We start from the raw sequence: 18163 nt of genomic DNA on the forward strand, positions 1-18163 counted from the left end.
CATAAGCTAGTGTACCTACACTTTGTAACACTGTTAATTCAATGTTATATACAGCAAGTGTTTTCTTTTTATTCACTAGTTGTCTACAATGTGTGAGTACAGTCCCAAAATACAGCTAATCTGTCCACATGATTACCTTATTTACCCTGGTATGGCTGCCTCACACCACCTGCTACACTGATTACACACATTCACACCCGGCAACAGCCACACACCTCAATCATTATCAATTTGTGATAGCTACCTTTCAGTTATTATTGGAAAAAAATATCAAGTTTTGTGCATTTTGACAGTCATCTACTGGTCGGCAGGACAAAATGGCAGTCTCTTCATGTGTGCCACATTTGTCATGCTCTTCCACCTGCTCCTCATAGCTGCACCAGCACTTCAAGCATCAAAATCTGTTTTACTCAATTCTTACTTAAATTATCCGTTTTTTAAATTTGCTCGTTATGCACAATTTACTTTTATCATTATTATTTTATTTATCCTGCATAATTATTCAATTACTAGCCGTTTTCAGGCACTTGAAGACACGAGAGGAAATGTAAACAAAGACCTTATAGCTAGTGTTTCTACACGTTATCTTTCAATTATTTTAAGACTACCCTGTGGTGAGTTGCTGTTGCACAAATAAAACTGAATCAGTCACGATATCATATTAGCAGAACCGAAAATTGCTCCAACACGACTCATGGGCCTACATACTGAATTACTTGAGCCAGTTTCGTAAGATTGAACTTGTATTTCCATCCATCTGCGCTGCAACGGGCTCATTTGACAATTATCACACATAAAAAGAAAGATTTCTAACAAAAATACTTTTTTATAAATTTTATATTAACATTACAAGTCGGATTAGCTTTGGAGTGAGTTCACACGCATCTGCTTCACCTGGTCTGATGACGCTCCCCCGTCCTTGCACCATTGCTAGCTGGTCACACAACACGTCGTCAAATTACTGTTTTGCTACAGAAGCTGCTAGCTCGTCCACTGAAAGGTCAACTGGCTTCTCTAGAATAGCCCCACCACTGTCATCCAGATACAAGAAAGCCGCTTGCTAATTAAATCCCTATAACTGAGACAAGGCTTCACTTACCAAGTGAAAGAAATCAGCTGTTATCGCCATTAATGCATTAACAACATACTGCTAGCTTCAATGCTAGCTCGCAAGCCCTGGCTACGTTTAAGACAGAATGTTCGACACGACCGTTACAAACAGTGACTTTAATACAAAACTGCACGTTATAGTTTCCGTACATACTTCTGCAGCCGAACAAACGGTCGTAGAACGGTTTGAAATATTCCTCTCGTGCAGGTTGTGGACAGTTTTTTTCCTTCCCCAATGTACCAACAAGGTTCTGGCATTCTGATTGGTTAGAGAATGTGGATGTCAAATGTGGACCAATCGGCAACAGGTTTATTCAGGAGCTGGAATGAAAAAAACACACAGCAAAAGGCAGCTGTCAGCTCAGACTAAAATGAGAACATTAGCACATCCTTGCCAGCCTGTACAAAGTGTTTCATTAAGATGTACAGATCTAATGCTGTAGGCTAAGATGTTGCAGACATTCATTTAAGATATTACAAATATACATGCTGTCTCCAGCTAGTTTTTCTGCATAATGAATGTTGTATTCATCTAAAATTGTGACTCCGAACTGAAACTATATAAATTCCGGGCCAGATACCTTTACCTACAGGCCCCATGTTGACACTTTTGGTTATCTTCACCTTCTTCACATTCTCAAAAATACATTTTCATTTTTGAAATAAACTAAATGCATTTGAATGATTAGTTTTAAACAGTGTGGTTTAACCAATACGCACAACTTTTATTCAAATTGAAATTCTTGAACTTCCTCATAACACAGCCTCTCAATTATCTCATACTTTTATTTCTGAACTAACTCTGTCCTTGCAGTGTGTTGATTCGACCTGTAGAGGGCGCAATATATTAAAGTCTGATGTAAAGAGGTTGGTAACTTCAGTGCACTTCTGTGCTGTAACTTTGGTCATTTACATCATGTATTTCTGTGTTGTTTGCATTGCATGAACATTTTAAAATGTGTAATGTTTACTATATCAATGGTTTTATTAGTATCAATTTCTATATGTCATAGTCATTTATGCAGTATTAGTATTGAGATATTTTTCATGTAAACAGACAAGATAACATATATATATATATATATATATATATATATATATACATATACTTTTTACTTGATTAAGCTTCATCTTGCAAAAATATGTGCTAGTTCATCTGCGTTTTGACTGATGTTGTAGTCAAATTCCCATCGTCATTTCTGTTTCACAGCTGTTGAGAAAACAGACGACCACGCCAAGCTGACAAGTTGAAGATTTATGATGTGCACTAGTATGTGTTCTCTTCCCCTGACCAGCTCTCTGTTTGCCCCAACAATTGTCAATTGAATCACATGGCACTGGCTCATATAAAGCTCACACCTACACTGATAGAAAGCTACCCCCTAGTTTCACATGGCATTATTTCCACCTCCAGGACCATGCCAACATAAAAATCATTCTTTGAGACGATCTGTAGGAGTTCTCCAGACCCCACATGTACAACTGTGACATCGTGCAGCATATGGGTGGTGCTCTCATGGCGTATGCATGGTATGCCTCTTGTTGTAATGTATGTGGGCTGAGTGGTGTTTTGCTATCATACTACATGCCAGACTTCTGCAAGGCATAATGAAAGATCATAAACATTCCTCTTTCTACTCTACTCTCCTTCTCTGTATTTTAGATTCACCCTCCCAAACTTTGCAGTTAAGTTGCGGATACAATGTGGTGGGTTGAACTGACATAACTCTTGAGGAACAAAATTTATTCGACAGTATAAGATTCTCATGCCTAGTTTGTTTAGTGGCAAGTTGACCATGATCATGTTTATATATAGCTCGTCATAGTGAGTCACCCTGGACATGCCCAAGGCTCCAGCATGTCTTTCACAGTTGATGGCAATTGCAGCTGTGGAATTATGATGAACAGCTCACGATTGAGTCTACTGGTCAGACACATACGTCAAATCATCGTATAAGCAGGTGCTGACTGCCTGGAAGCCATGTCACACACATGGCTAAGCAGTCGAAGTCTGTCACACAGTAGGAATGAGTTTTGCTAGAACTGAAAGCAATTCAATACATTTATAGATTAATCAGAAACTGTGCATCCTCGTTGCACAGGTCAAAAACTTGGGATAAAACATGGTGTGTTTGGTAGATATACTTTTTTGAAAATGTGCCTCTCCCCCTTTTTAAATTATGTATTTGTTTATGTTTCCCTTTTCTCTACAGGTCATTATTCCAACTGTAATGACACTGAGCATTTATACATAACTACTATGTTGTGATATTTTCGTATTTATGACTGTGTGTATGTGAGGTTATCTCTGCAGGTATATGTACGTTTGCACACCATAGTGGTGTTGCATCTTGAACCAAGTTGGATGTTTACTTCTTGTGGCCACTTGTGTGATAAAAGCACAATGAAAATTAGATAAATGTAAATGAAAAACTAAAATGTGTACGTGTAAGAAAGAAAATTATTTTGTTTAAACACACCAAAAGGTCTAAAAGTTATTAATATTCTTGAGGACAACTTTAAAAGCAGGGAACGGAGGGATTGTGAGAGAAAAGTGAAAGAAAGTGTGCCCCAGATTACATGCATGGTAGCGTTTCCTGTGGCAGTGGGCACCGGTTCGTGCCAATGATTCTGCGCACAATGAACCACTCACCATCCACATGAACATATAGAACAAGAGAGACAAAGAGGGAGAGGTGGCCCACAACATGTCTGTATGTCAGGCGGACCAGTGAGCAGGGCTTTGGTATGAAACAATAAGGGCCCCTTATCGGAGATGTGTGCCACACAGCACAGACAAAGCCTTGTCTGTGACCAGTTATTGCTTCATGTTGTGGGACGCCAGATGTGCAGGGAAGAACATGTAAATGTGAACACAAATGTAAACCGTTCAGTGCAAAAAAACATGGGACACACAACTGTAGCACTGTACTGCACATTTATGCACCGACAGGACACGCACACACACCACACCCATGCTAATAATCTCCCTAAAGTCCAATAAACACACGTGTGCTATCCAGAATCACTGCCTCTTCTCACTTCTGCACACACACACACATTAAGAGATGCACCTTGACTTCCATAAAGTAAAGTAAAGTAAAGATACTGTACACACACTTGCACACTACGCACACATCATCAATCCTTCTCCCCTTTCACTGCCTCCAACTCTCTGCTGCCACACAGTCACACACAGTCAAATTCAGCTATTTCTTGCATCATCCACACTGTATCTGCCCCCCCCAGCCCTTACCCTGCCCCACCCTCTCCTTATCTCATGACATCACAAACTCCTGTGCTCTACAGGCTCGACATGTGGCGCTCCTCGCACGCGAAGCAGACCCACACACTGCCACAGAGCTCATGTCAACTGCATGAGATGATGCTTGTTTAGTGTCCTGTCTGTCATATAGTGAAGACTAAAAATACTTCTTTTGTATCTTTTGTATCTGTGACAGTAATCAAACTATCAAATCACTTCCTGTAGATTGAAACACAGCACATCAACCACAAATGCATTTTGTAACATCACCGTCCCAGATGGGGGATTTATATAGGCAGTGAACTGAGGGCATTTCGCTGTTTCTGTTTCAACTTTATATATGACAAACAGTGACATAATAGTAGCAAGAAGGACCTGAGGCCTTCCTGTGTGGAGTTTGCATGTTCTCTCTGTGTTTTGTGTGTTTATAGGTGTCTATCTGCCTATATGAGTGCTTCTCAGCCAACGTGAGCTGTAATATGTGCGACCCTGGAGGAGAGAATGGATGAATGCTTTTAAACATTAATGTAAGGGGGATCTGTTTGAGTATATGGTATCTGGTATCAGATTTCTAGCAACTTAACAGTAAAGAGAAATGGAACCAAAGTAACACTACTTTGCCACCACACAGCCATGATTTTACTTCAAGTTCAAATAATGTACATATAATCTAAGACCACTTGATATAGGGATTATACATTTTGTAGTACAAAAGTTACCAAAACTTTCTTGTGGTACTTGAAAACAATTCTTCATTTTGAATGATTTGTTTCCTTTCCTTTTTCCATTTCTTTCTGGATGGGGTGAGGTGTTGGATCCCCATACTGAAAAAAATAAAATCAACTATTGATTAAAGAGTGAGCACAGAAAGGCAAAACATCTTGAAGGACAGACCTCATCTGCCAAAAACCAATGTAAGAGAATAAGCCTGATGCTTGGTGTTTATTTTACTGCATTTAGAAAAGCCTCATCCCTCTTATACAATCTGTGCTTTCTTTACACTGTTAGGATAATAATTTGCTGAGTGAGCACCAACAGCTTTCCTACAAATAAAAAGGATGACCAGTTCAGACCACAGGTTTCTTCTGTGCAGGAATACGTCCCAAACAGGCGACTCCCAGTCAGCTATAAACGACCTGGTATTTCTGGTTGAGAAATACATGTAAACACACATTCTTCTGTTAAATCAAAATACACCGGTCTGGTTTTATTTGGAGGGAACGATATTTCCTCCTCCGTCTGTCTGTTAGAGCTGAGCAGTTTCTTCCTTCCTTTCAGTTTTTCAGTCAGCTCTAGACAAGCACAGGAAAGGGGAGGGGAAACCTTGTGTTGTGACTACATTTTGACAACTCCATCACTGGGATTGATTTCACGTGTGCACATATAGGTTCATACAGTGTGTATGTATTTACAGATACAGCACATAACATGTACAATCCAGGCACACACACACACACACACGGCGGACCACACCAACACATGTGAATATGCAGAGCTTCCACACACTCAGCTCACATTTATGCCTGCACACCACATAAGCAGGCGGTTTTGAGTCTGATAATTAAATATGAGACAGACCTGTGTGTGCACTGTTGAAACCATGTGTCATGAATCATGACTGAGACTCTCAGTGAATCACACACTTTTATGGCGTGTCCTAATAGCTGCTTCTGCTGGGACATTTTGCTGGAGCATGACTGTTATGATAGGTTTAACATGTGTTCATCTGAAAAGTTGGTGATTTAGGTCTGTGTGAGAGTATTTCTAAATGTGTGTGTGTGTGTGTCTGTAAATGCACATGATCGATGCTGGGCCCACCCAGGAAGTGACTCCACCCTGTTCCAACGTACAGAATTCTCCCTTGCTGAAGAGGAGAGAGGGAGCTGCTGGCGAGCAGCTTCACAGCCACGGCCCATAGCCTCTCCATCTGCCCCTCTCAAAAGAGTCCATTGTTCCCGGCAGTCTGAGGCGAGAGAGTGAGCTAAAGAGAGTTATGAAGCTCGCCAGTGGGGCAGAGGCTGGGGTGGTGGGCGTTGGGCCGCTGCCTAAAACCACACGGAGGAGAGGGAGCCAGACACAGAGCATCTCTGTGCGACTCACAGCCTACTGTTGGTGCCCTGCCTCAGCTTAACAGCACCATATGAAAAAGTCCACAACATGACATAAAAAACACACTTAACTGTCAGAGGGCTCAACCGACTCAACGGTTCGAGGCCATATGTTCCTCCATATTTGGTGCCGTTTGTCTCCTTGCTGAAAAGTGGTTGTTTGTTTTGTTTTTTTATTTGAAGCATTACTTGAATGGGCCAATCAGAGCGGACTGGATGCTGCCTGTGTGGAAGCTTGTTACTCACGTGTGTGAATTGCACTAAGTGTCATGAGATTTTAACTGTCACAAGTATTTTGGCCTGACTCGAGATTGAATACAGTGCTGCTCAAGAATGCGCTGACTTTTAGGCGTTGCCATGGTAACTACGTAATCTAATTGATAGGAAATGGCTATAGGACAATAAACAGATATTTAGAAAAAAAGAAAAAGCTATTCAGAGATATTTTCGCAGACAAAAGAGAGCCTTTAGTGAAATACTTTGGAGTGTTTTCAGTTTTTTATTGAAACAGTATGAACAAAAACACTGCAATTAAATTAAAACGGTTCAAACAAATCAGATGGCACAAATGAAAGACCTAGAACTGATAATATGTGGCAAAGCAGAAGGGAGGAAACAAACGTGTCGTTGCAAACATTTGCAGTGTCTAAAGCCAATTCATTAAACATTACATCACTCATTCAGTGCACATATTAAACGAGTTTGTAAAGCAAGCGGAGCTAAGTTGAGACTTCATTATTTGTACACCCATTTAGCACAAAAAAGGGCATTACTGCCTAACACTGTGCACTAAAACTAAGTGCAACTATAAAACATCATCCTGTACGTGCGATCTGGGGTTATTTCAATTTAATGACCGGATGGCTGTTCTGGTAATCTAACTATTAACAGAAGTACTATGAATACACTGTCAAGACAATGCTATCACTATGTCTAAAAACCACTGGCTGTGTTTGAGCCTTTACAAGGAACAAGCCAGGAGTCGTCAAAGCTGTTCTTTTTGGAATGGGTGGCAGTTAAAAAGTACAGTCAATTCACATTAATAATGCACTTCAAAAGTTAAAATCCTCCTAACTACCTAGAGAATACCAGAGACAGTGGCACAAACCCTTCTGCTAAATTTCACAGATATGTATTAGGTTTTTATACGTCAGTGTTAAAGTGGGCAGAATGTCACGTTACTCTTGCAAATGAGGGTGCCTTTTCTTTCTCGTTAGCCTCATGCTAGCCCTCAGAGTTCGCAAGTGTTATGTCAAAACAACTCCTGCACACGGTGCTTCATACAATTGGCCAACATATCTGGGATTCTGGCTACATGGAAAATGGTTTAACTGGTGCTCAGGGGTGCTTTAAAGGTCTATTAGCCACAACAATAGCCTAAGGCTGCCCGTATGTACTGTGTATTCCATAATATCAAATGCTAACCTAAGCAACTGCAACATATGAGAAAGTCATTAGCTGTATACTATGTACTCCCCTTGCATTGTATATACATCCTGTGGAATTTGTAACAGTATCTCCTGCTTTCTTTCCTGCTCCCACCATCCTTGTGTGTTAAGTTTTCCTTTAGGTTTGTCAGTATATTTCCATTTGTATATCTCTCAAACGTCCATGCTAAATCTAAATCAATCACTCTTTAAAAGGAGGGAGATTTTGTCCCTAGATGTCAGATAACCCCCTACCCTTCTTCCCCTCTCTCTCTTTTGTTTTACAAAATGCATTTTAAAAAGGCCAGAAATTCTTTGTGACATCCTGCTGTCACCTTGTTTTGTTCTCTCCGAGGGAGTAGGGGAGGACAGAGCCTTTTTATATCAGCGGCTCCTGGGGGTCAGGGCGGTAGCGGGGGAGGTGAGGATGTTTGCTCATGTAACCCCTCTTGTCTCACATACATACAGTACATACATAAAACACACACACGCCTCCCTCCCCCTCTTTTTTTGGCAACAGTCCAGAGTCCTGGTTAGATTAGTTTAGTTCTGGTGTCGTGCTTGTTTTAATGATTTTAATGATGTCACAGATCAGTAGTTCACAATTTCCAGAACTTTGGGCGCTCCTGCTGCTTGGCCTGCTTCTTCCTCAAGGGCTGTGGGATACGAAAAAAGAGAGAGAGTCAGTCAGTGGTTGAAAAAGGAGGATTATTGAATCTGCAGTAGTTAGAGTTTCTGAGGTTCAGCTTATTTTAAAGTTAATTAATCTGTGCTCTTGTTTCGTTTAGTGTCATTTCCTGGTAACGTCCCCCTTATTAGGGCACCTGGACATTGACAACAAAATGGGTGGTGAAAAAAGATGGTTTGTAGATTTAATTAAAAGATTAAAGATTTAGGTCAATACACAAAAAAAGAAACAACATACATAAGAGGTGTGTTTATCAAGGGAGACATAATGTTGTAAAGCCAGGTTGTTTGGGAGTTGACCAGATTAGTTTTCCCCTTTTAGTCAGCGAAGCTCTTGAGATGACATAGTATGAAATACATGTTCTTAAAATAGACCAACAATCACGGAAAGACTGATCATTAGTTCCTGAGACGAAAATCAAACAGAATTCGACGATTTTGTGTTGCTGCCCCACTTCTGACAAACACCAGTCCTCTGTTCCCGGGGATCAAATCAAGCTGTTGATGTAAAACCAGTCTGCTTGATGACCGTTGGCCACATAGACAGACGCTGAGTCAATAAACGAGCTAATTTCAAGGCCAAATAGAGCCACTTGTCACTATGAATGCCCAATTTTCCTCCTAGAGCCATGGAGCTGTGTGTCAGCGAAAGCAGCAACAAGCATCAAACTTGTCAGTGTTTTTTTGGTCGGAAAAAGACATCTGTTACACGTCTGTGAATTGGGGGATTGAGGGATGATGGGCAAGGGGTTAAAATGATTAGCTGAAAGAATCAAATAGAGACATTTACAGAAATCAATATGCTGTCTTTTTTTGCAGGCTTTTTGTTCTTGGCAGACCTGTGACACAAGAAACATTCATCATTAGCGAGACATGCAGCTCATGACATTGTTCTCAGAGGGGGAGGGTGTGGTTCGTGGGAATACCGTCACTTGGATGGGACCCCTATTACTCTCATGTTTAACAGCGGAGACCAATTATGGTCGAAATGCTACGCAGTTTGTGTTGGGCTCGCTCATCTTATCACACAGAACAACACCATCTCTCTCTCCAAGATCCATTACATCACTGCCTATGTTATTTCATCATAGGACGTGTCAGTGATGACTAAAAGCTCATGCTTCACTCCATATTTAGAGGAAGCCAGAAGTGATGACTCACTGCACAACATTAATTTAACTGTCTGCACTCTAGATTCAAGCTCTGCGTGTGTGAATGTGTATCCATTCAAAGAGGTGAGGTACTTACGAGTATTTGCCCATCCTCCTCACAACAGCGATCACCACGGCGATGACGATGATCACTGCCAACAGAGCTCCGATCACGATGCCGACTACCTGGCCAGAACTCAAGCCCTCTGTGGGACAGAAAGACGAGAGTACACTTTTCAGACTTCAGTTTGGTTTTGGTATTATTATTTTCCATGTTATATGTAGACCAGTGAAAACACCTTAGGTTTTATGGGTAATATTCACACTTCTCACAGAAGATGAACAACCTCTGAGAAAGAGAGGATGACATGGCAAGCCAAAGAGGGAGGAGAGTCATATTTGGAGAGGTTTAAGTCCTGCATGTGACTTTTGAACGCTTTACTGCCAAACAGACTCACTTCCACATCAGGCTCACAGAGTATCTGCAGCATTATATGAGTCAATAATAACACCTGACTTCAAACTGACCACCTTTAAAGTACACCAGCTTCCATCTCACACGTTCCTCACCATCTGTGTCATCCTCAACGACCACCTTGTCACCCGCCTCTGCCTCGGTGGCTCCCGTCGCCTCGGTTATGACCTCGGCATCTGCTTTCTCAGTGGGGACTGCGGTCTCCACAGCAGGAGGGAGAGTGATAAGGGGTTCTGGTGCTGCAGTAGCAACAGCAGCAGGGGCTTCTGTATCAACAACGGGCTCTTCGGTATTGACCGTATATGAAGGAGGGGCCGCCTCCGTGACGACCTCTGTTGCGACTTCTTCAGGGGCCGCCGCTGGTTCGGTTGCAGGAGGGCCAGTGACAACAGCATGGTCCTCTTTTGGAGCATTGGTAGCGTCAGGGGCAACGTCTGCTACAGTCTCAGTGATCCCAACATCAAGGTCGGCAGGGATTTCTGTGGGGCCTGGGGAGAGCAATTAGATGTCACAGATGGGTTCACATGCAGGTATAAATGTAGGAATACAGTCTATTGCTGAGCTGTGGAGCTGTTTTTGTGGATAATTTTTGTTGTAACTGCACATATGTATAATGTATTTGTCATATGTTTTGTGTTATATATGGTGCTGCTGATAAGCCACATTCAATAGGAGGGGCAAAATGCTATTTTCTCTCCGAAGTCTCAAATATAATATTGTGTACAATGGTTGTAATAAACATAAAACTAAAATGCAAAGCTTGTAATTTTCCAGTACAGAAAAGAAGCTTTTTTGTCCAAATGGAAAAAACATCACATTTATTAACATAGCATTTTCTTCATGCATCAAAAATCTTTACTAAAATATTAAAAATCACATTTTAAAAAGTCAAATTAATATTTACCACATTCAGTTAAATGTTTTTGTATTTTCTGAGAACAAAAAAATCTTCTCAAAATCTGAAAATAACGTTTCAGATTTAACACTGACAGATTCATTAAAATTCAACTTGTTATAATTAATTTAAACAAGACAACTGTGAACTTTATTGTTATATCTAGATATGTGAAATTTATAAAAAATATGCTTACATAAAAATTATATATACCCTTTGCGTAGTGACCCAGTACATTGTGCTTACAGTATACACTGATCTGCCTCTTGGCCAGTTATATTAAGTTCAGCAGCAGGACAGTCTGTCAGGACAGGTACAAAAAAGGTCAAAATGGATAATGTAATGTTTAGATTCGTCCCTGACATAATGACGTGATACCTTTCCTCTTTCTCATACTTCTCCCATCACTAGCACACGGCTACCGTGACAGCATGACCACCACACCCCATGGTTTCATAAAATGTACATCCTCCCTCCATTCCTCCGCCCCTCCATCCTGTCTTTAAGGCTCTCTGTTTGCGTACTGGCATGCCACATCCTCTGCCTCATTTCCTGTGGAGGGAACTGCTGTTGTAGCAGCAGCCGACGGGTGCGGAGAGCGCGGGAAGGCTTGTTAACCCTCAGCCTCAGCCTCTTAACATGTGCAGTCATCGAAGGGAGGGGTTGCAGGGATAACGCCTGATCGTGTGAGAAACACAACAACTGGATCATCTGCAGTTTTTTAAGACAATCTCAGGACGACTAAATCCACTCAGGGAAGTTTGATATGGTGGACTGAACACCTTAATTTTTCTCTCTATTAATAGAGATATGTATAATTATCATCCAATATCAATCTGGTGTAATTTGCAACTCTTTTGAATGACAAACATTTAAAATCAAGTCAGAGCTCAAAAGACCTTCTGTGCTTGCAGTAAAATGGAGGCTCCCATTTTGTATTTAGCAACTGTATAAAGACATGCATTTATCCTTCTGTCTTTCATCAGGGTCTGGACTATGAAGCGGCCTGGGTTCAACCTAATCATTTCCCTCCAATAACCCTAACTCCATCCCCCCATGCTCAGCATCCTCCCAGCCACAACTGAAAGCTCAGCCTGGACAGCACTGGTGGTTGATTTCAGTGTGGCACTAAAATTACGGTCTAGAGTTAACTTTCCACTGACAAGATGTTGGCCTGAAAACTAAACATTAAATCTTTCTTACTCTACAGAGACCAGAAACGAGCGTCTATGTGAGCCGTCTAAACTTAGCGTCTGACATCATGCTCTCTCCATCAACATTTTCTCCAATTGTTCTAAATACTTGAAATAATAGAGAATACTTTACAAGGGGTAAAAATAACTCTGAATGGCTGGACTTGTCCAACAACCAGTGTGGTTATTGCTAGTCCCATGTTGGCTAGCGCACTCATTAGCAACAGGCGGGGTAAATATAACAAAACATTTGTTCCCACGGCGGCATAGTACTGAAGGGGGTTTTCAAAAAGGCGACTCAGACTGTTTGTTTGGAACGTATGTAAGCGATGATAAAACGGTCTGTGCTTCATACGCTATGTGTAATCGCCCCCTCAACCTCCTCTAACAATTGTTTCATTATGTGTACAGTTCCCACAATTAGCTCAGAGTAGTATTTCCTCCCCACTGCGCTGACTATCCGGAACACAGCTACATTAGTGAATAACACAGTCAGACTGCATCCCCTCTCCTCTCTTTTCCTTTTAATCTACTTCTCGCCCGTCTTCCTCTCCATGACCCTGCCACTCCCTAAGGATAGGTTTGTTGCTGCTGAAACCTTTGAGAAGGCTGAATCCCTGGAGAGAAAGAGAGAGAGAAAGAAAGGGAGGGCAGAAGGGCAAGCAAAAGGCTGGAGGGGAGCTCTGAGGGAATGGTCCGTTTCTAAACCGAGAAGCCGGGGCAGCAGCCCCTGTGTCCCTTCTGCTGCTTGATATAATTGCGAACATGGCCTGTCTCTGGTTTGCTGTTTTTCCTCACAGCAAGACGTGTGTCTGTGTGTAGTAGTTAGCAAGTATGTAAGTGACCCTCCTGTTAATCCTCTGGAGGGGTCGGAGCACAGGGTCAGATCCAGAACAGGACCCCCGAAGCTGGTAAGGCTTTCTACCAACACAGGGGGCAGTCAAAGGACAGACTCTCTAGATATGTGAGCACCGTGTAAACTCAGACATGCCTTTGTGTACTGTCTAATGATGACCAGACGCATTAAGACCTTCAGAACTTAAGGGGCATTGCGAGGAAACAGAGCCCCACGCACCCCTCAGCAAGTAAAAACGCAGCAGAGTTGGAAGCAGTTCCAGTTTCTTTTTCATTCTTTAAATCCTAGACTGAGAAACGTTTACGTAACTGTGGTGTTGGTATTATTCCAAATTTTCGGTGGTGCACCCGGGTCAGTTTACCCGCCATTACATCATTTTGACCGCATGGGCTCTTTAGCAGCCATTTCCATGTGAAGCATGAAACAGCCTGAAATCATTCTGCCAGTCAACGAGCGCTTTGCAAGTGCAAGCGAGTTCATACTACGTGTGTTCATGTGTCTGTGTGTGTGTGTAAACGTATGGCTGACTCAGCCACTGACTGGGCATTAAAGGGTTGATTCACCAAAATCACTTCACTTTTCTCATTCATTATGTAAAAGTTAAGACAAGGACAAAGGTTTATGGATAACCAGGATACAAAACGTAGCAGAAAACAAGTGGTTATAAAGGGACGGACAGAGAGGTGGAGTGTAAAAGGCAGGCAGGAGAGTTAAAAGTAAGAGGAGTGGTAAAGCAATACAGCAAAAAGAGGTGGAGGCACCCATATGGGTCTTTACTCCTGCCTGGCATAAATAAAGCCTCCAGAGAGAGTGAAAAGAGTGAGGGAGGCACACAACGATATACAGTGTGAGACAGGAAAGGAGGGAGTAGCAGCTTCCATCCATTACGATCACAATCAGCTGTCACTGAGACCCCCCCCGTTTGTGTGTGCGTGTGTGTGTGTGTGTGTGTGTGTGTGTGTGTGTGTGTGTGTGTGTGTGTGTGTGAGAGAGAGCTACTAATTCATGGTCCTGTGTGGGAGTGTAGACGGTGTGAGGGAGTGTGAATGTGTCCACCTTTCGGAGCCCAGGAATGTTTTTGCAGTGCAGGAGGAGGGAAATGCGAGAGAGATAGGCGCCCTGCCCATCTCACCGCACCACGACGAGATGCCCACCCCTCCACCCCCCAGCTCAACCAGTGGGAGTCAGCTGTGGAGATACTGGGGTGTGCCATGCACTGCACACTGGGGATTTTAAGCAGGAGACGGGCTGGAGTGGAACATTCTCAGCCGGTCTTATCACAGACGCAACACAATGAGTGTCCACACTCGTACAGGAACTGATTTTTTTCCCCCTCTCCTGGTCCAACTTAGATAGGAGGACGTGCAGCAGGTCCCATCTGGACTCTATCGCCAGGAGCAGAAACTGGTCCAGACCTAGATCAAGTGGGCCTTTAATCTTAGGCCTAACAGGTCTGATTAAATTCCTAAACTGTAATGAATTACGGCAGGGATGACATGAAATGCAATCACTGTAGAAATGGCTACATAAACAGATCATGCTGTGGCATCACTCCAACTCTCCTCTTTTTCTTTCAAACAAAACATAACACCCCAGATAAAAGCAACACCCCTGAGCTACAATGTTATCAAGCAAGCCCCTTAATTCATCTATAATCCAACTCCCACATCTTAAAACACCCACCCAGTTGTGTAAGTGATCCTCAGTCAGCAGCTCAAGTTTTTTCCCCTTACTCTCTCTTGCACCATGTCTCACCCTGCAGCACACGTAGGTGCTAGAGACATGAGACATTTGTGTCAGTACTCATAGAGGAGACACACACAAAAAAAAACCCTCCACAGAGAGGTTTGGGCTATACTCTGAAGCCCTGCTACGGTCTCCCGTCATCAGGGCTTGGTCCTGGCCAAAATGGCCTCAGACTCCTTTCCATAAACAGATGTTTCTCTCTCCTTGCGGAAACTTTTTGGAAGCATGACTGAGCGTTTTTCTTTTTTCTTTCTCGAAATGATACTCAGTTGACGTGAGAAGTACTCCTTCTTCACGGTCCCTCTATGCCGGCATATTTGGAGTATGAGCGCAACATTTGAGTCATTTCTAGAAGTGGGCACGGACAAAGGGCATTGACCTCTCCCTCCAGCAGCCAGATGTGACGGGGATGTTATAGGCCCAGAGAGGCAGACAAAACTCATTAAGAAGGAGACCGGAGGGGGGGCGCACAGTGTGAGGGAGGAGGTGGAGGGCTAGTTAAGTGAGCTGGTTAAGTGAGCAGGCGCAAGGGAGTTAAAAGACCCCATTTGCGAAGCATAGATGAGGAATGAGCTATTTCCCCCTTTTCTGTGGAAAACAGAGACGGCTGAGTTAAGAAAGTGTAAGTACTTTCTTTTTCAGAGTAAACCTCCATGGAAATGGGGGAGGTATGTTGTCCACAACCGGTAAAGGTTGTTGTTTAAAAATAGACCCAGCCCCTCACTGCCCCCCCATCCCACGAGTTTACACCAACCCTTTCCCCTGGGGTCCAGACTCATCAAGCTGGGACAGGGGTAGAGGGCAGAGAGTTGGAGAAAGGGGGGTGGGGAAGGTGGGGTGTTGGGGGCTTAAGTGGTAGAGCTTGATACCCCACCAAAGATGGGTAAACGCCAAGGGGCGGCACGCCGCAAGGTCTAACAACATGCGGGTGAAAGAGGGTGGGGCGCCTCTTAAAGCTCATCACGTACTGGGTGTTCTCTCTCCTCCCATCTCTTTCTGCTCTCTCATCCATATGACCCTCTTAAATATAGAGCCTCTCTCTATTAATACACACACGCAAACCAGCCCTGCCCTGCCCTACAGCTCCCTCAGGCTCCAGCCACAACCCCCCCCCCCCCCACCCCCACCCCCCACCCCCTCCGTGCCTGCTGCTTCCCCTGGGCAAACACTGCTGGTCAACGCAAAGGAAGCAAGCAGAAAGAAAGAAAGGGAAAACATGGATACAAGGAGAAAGAGCAGAAATGCAAAGAGAAAGTCAGAGGAGAGAGTAGTTGCAGCGAGAGGAAAATGAGAGAAGCAGGAGTAAAGTGAGAGGAGACAGTGGATAAGCTTTCAGATAAATGTCTTCGGTGTATGTTACAGTTTACAGCCCCCGCCCCCCCCCCCCTCCCCACACACACACCCTCCACCCATCCCTCCCTGTGTATGAGCTCTGTTTTGGGATCCTTCCAAAGGATATTCCTTTCTTCTCTTTGCCAGTGCCAAGAATTTACAGGCACGAGGCAGCAGAGCTCCTGCTATTACATCACATTTCTTCCTTGTGTCGGCAAATCAAACTTTTCCTTCTGTCCTCAGAGCTCAGGAGGAGTGTGAAAATGAGAGACAGAGGGAGGTTATCTGTTAAAATCAACACAGACTATCCATTTGAGTTGCCCCCTCTTTGTTAAATTAACACCTTCACCCAAAGTTTTGCTTTTCCATCAGGGGGATTTCTCGGCTAGGGTGGAACATATGGGCCGGACTACAGCCGGCAGTTGGAAGAAGCAGTTTTCAGGGATGATTTAACAGTAAAAACATAAGAAATGTGAAAAGTGTTTAAAATGATTTGAACATAAAACTTAATTAATCAGTTAATGGATACACAAATTAAAATTGTGTATTTGAACTTCTGAAAACCAGAGTGTTATTGTTCAATCACAAGGGATTAAAGCAGACAAAGAGTGGTGTGGTGTGGGCACATGGAGGCAGAGGGAGTGAGGGGACACAGTGTGCTAACAGCAGGACGGTGATAGCAGAGAGTTCACTTACTTGCATGTGTGAAGGCACTGAAAGGGCCGACCAGGGCCAACAGGAGCAGCAGCTGAACATTCATCGTGGCGAAAACTTTTCTCCTTCAGTCACAACCTTTAGGGACTCTCTCAGGGCAAAGAGCACGACACCGGAGCCCTTGCACACGCTGCTGCACACACGCCAGACACGCACCCACCAGCCTCTCCGGAGGGGAAGGGTTGAGGATCCAAAACAAAAAAAAAGGTCAAGAAGGAAAATAAAGTATTCAGGAGAGGTTTGGAAAAAGCAGCGGCCTGAGATCCTTTTAACTTGTGGAGGTGAAGACGAACGGGGCTGGTCGCTCTCACAGCTGGAGGAGGAAGAAAAAGAGTGGTGGAGGGATGTAAAGAGGGACAAGAGAGACGAGAGGTCTGGCCACTTTGAGGAAGTGAAGTGGAGGGAGAGAGAGGGACTGGCACACAGCAGGAGAGAGAAAAGAGTGTGTGTGTGTGTGTGTGTGTGTGTGTGTGTGTGTGTGTGTGTGTGTGTGTGTGGAGGAGGGGTGCTGGTACTGGTGGTGGGGCTGGGCGGGTTGAGGAGCAAGGGGCAGGTTGTGTTGGGGAGGAGGGTGTCTGGATTGGGGCAGTTAGGTGGTTTCAGCCCTCGTGGTCCAGCCCCATGTAGGACGCGCTCTCCTCTTGGCACACAGCCAGCCTTCCTGTTTGCCAATCCTGCAATATCAGTAGCACGCACACACACTCCCACACGCAAACACCTAGAAATACAGATAAATACACAGTTGACTAATTTAGCAAGACAGACAAGACAGGCACTCCAAACGTTAACGGACCAGCTTCTAAAATTAGAAAGCTCAAGCAACAAATGAATGAATGGAGCGGGATGTAAACAGAGCTTTGAGCCGTCTCAAATAATCCTTAATCACAAAGAAAGTGTCTGCAACAGAACACAGCTAAAAACAACAGTTAAAAAGGCAAACAGTGGGTGAAACAAGCATCTGTACTGCATCTGTATCAATGGTTTAAATCAACAAACTTGTTCTTGCAAAATAAAGTGGCAGCATGCAGCTGTGGCTGACAGACAGTAGCAAGAGAGCTGCTTTTTAAACAGGTTTTCCTAATGAAAAGGAGCCGTAAATACAGTTAGAACATTGTGTGACTTTCACAGGGGCGGGCATGGGTGGTCTGCTGAGTTTACATGCGATGGAGGGCAAACAAACTGTTGCTTGGCACTAGGCTGACAC

The 18163-nt window shown here is 43.5% G+C and overlaps 1 protein-coding gene across 2 annotated transcripts; it reads right to left on the reverse strand.

Annotated features, from left to right (window-relative positions):
• Nucleotides 1–6983: 6983 nt before the first annotated feature.
• On the reverse strand, nt 6984–17368 carry pdpn (podoplanin). 2 transcript variants are annotated; one of them, XM_070910436.1, is made up of 5 exons: nt 16942–17368; nt 10319–10711; nt 9846–9954; nt 9388–9436; nt 6984–8566 (listed from the first exon to the last, which is right to left on the reverse strand). In XM_070910436.1, the coding sequence occupies exons 1-5, from the start codon at nt 17003–17005 to the stop codon at nt 8510–8512; spliced, it is 672 nt and encodes a 223-aa protein (XP_070766537.1). In that variant the 5' UTR covers nt 17006–17368; the 3' UTR covers nt 6984–8509. The 2 variants fall into 2 exon arrangements, with proteins under 2 accessions (XP_070766537.1, XP_070766538.1); XM_070910437.1 differs by lacking the exon at nt 9388–9436.
• Nucleotides 17369–18163: the final 795 nt, after the last annotated feature.

Source organism: Enoplosus armatus, chromosome 8, assembly GCF_043641665.1.
Source record: "Enoplosus armatus isolate fEnoArm2 chromosome 8, fEnoArm2.hap1, whole genome shotgun sequence".
Taxonomy (NCBI): Eukaryota; Metazoa; Chordata; class Actinopteri; order Centrarchiformes; family Enoplosidae; genus Enoplosus; species Enoplosus armatus.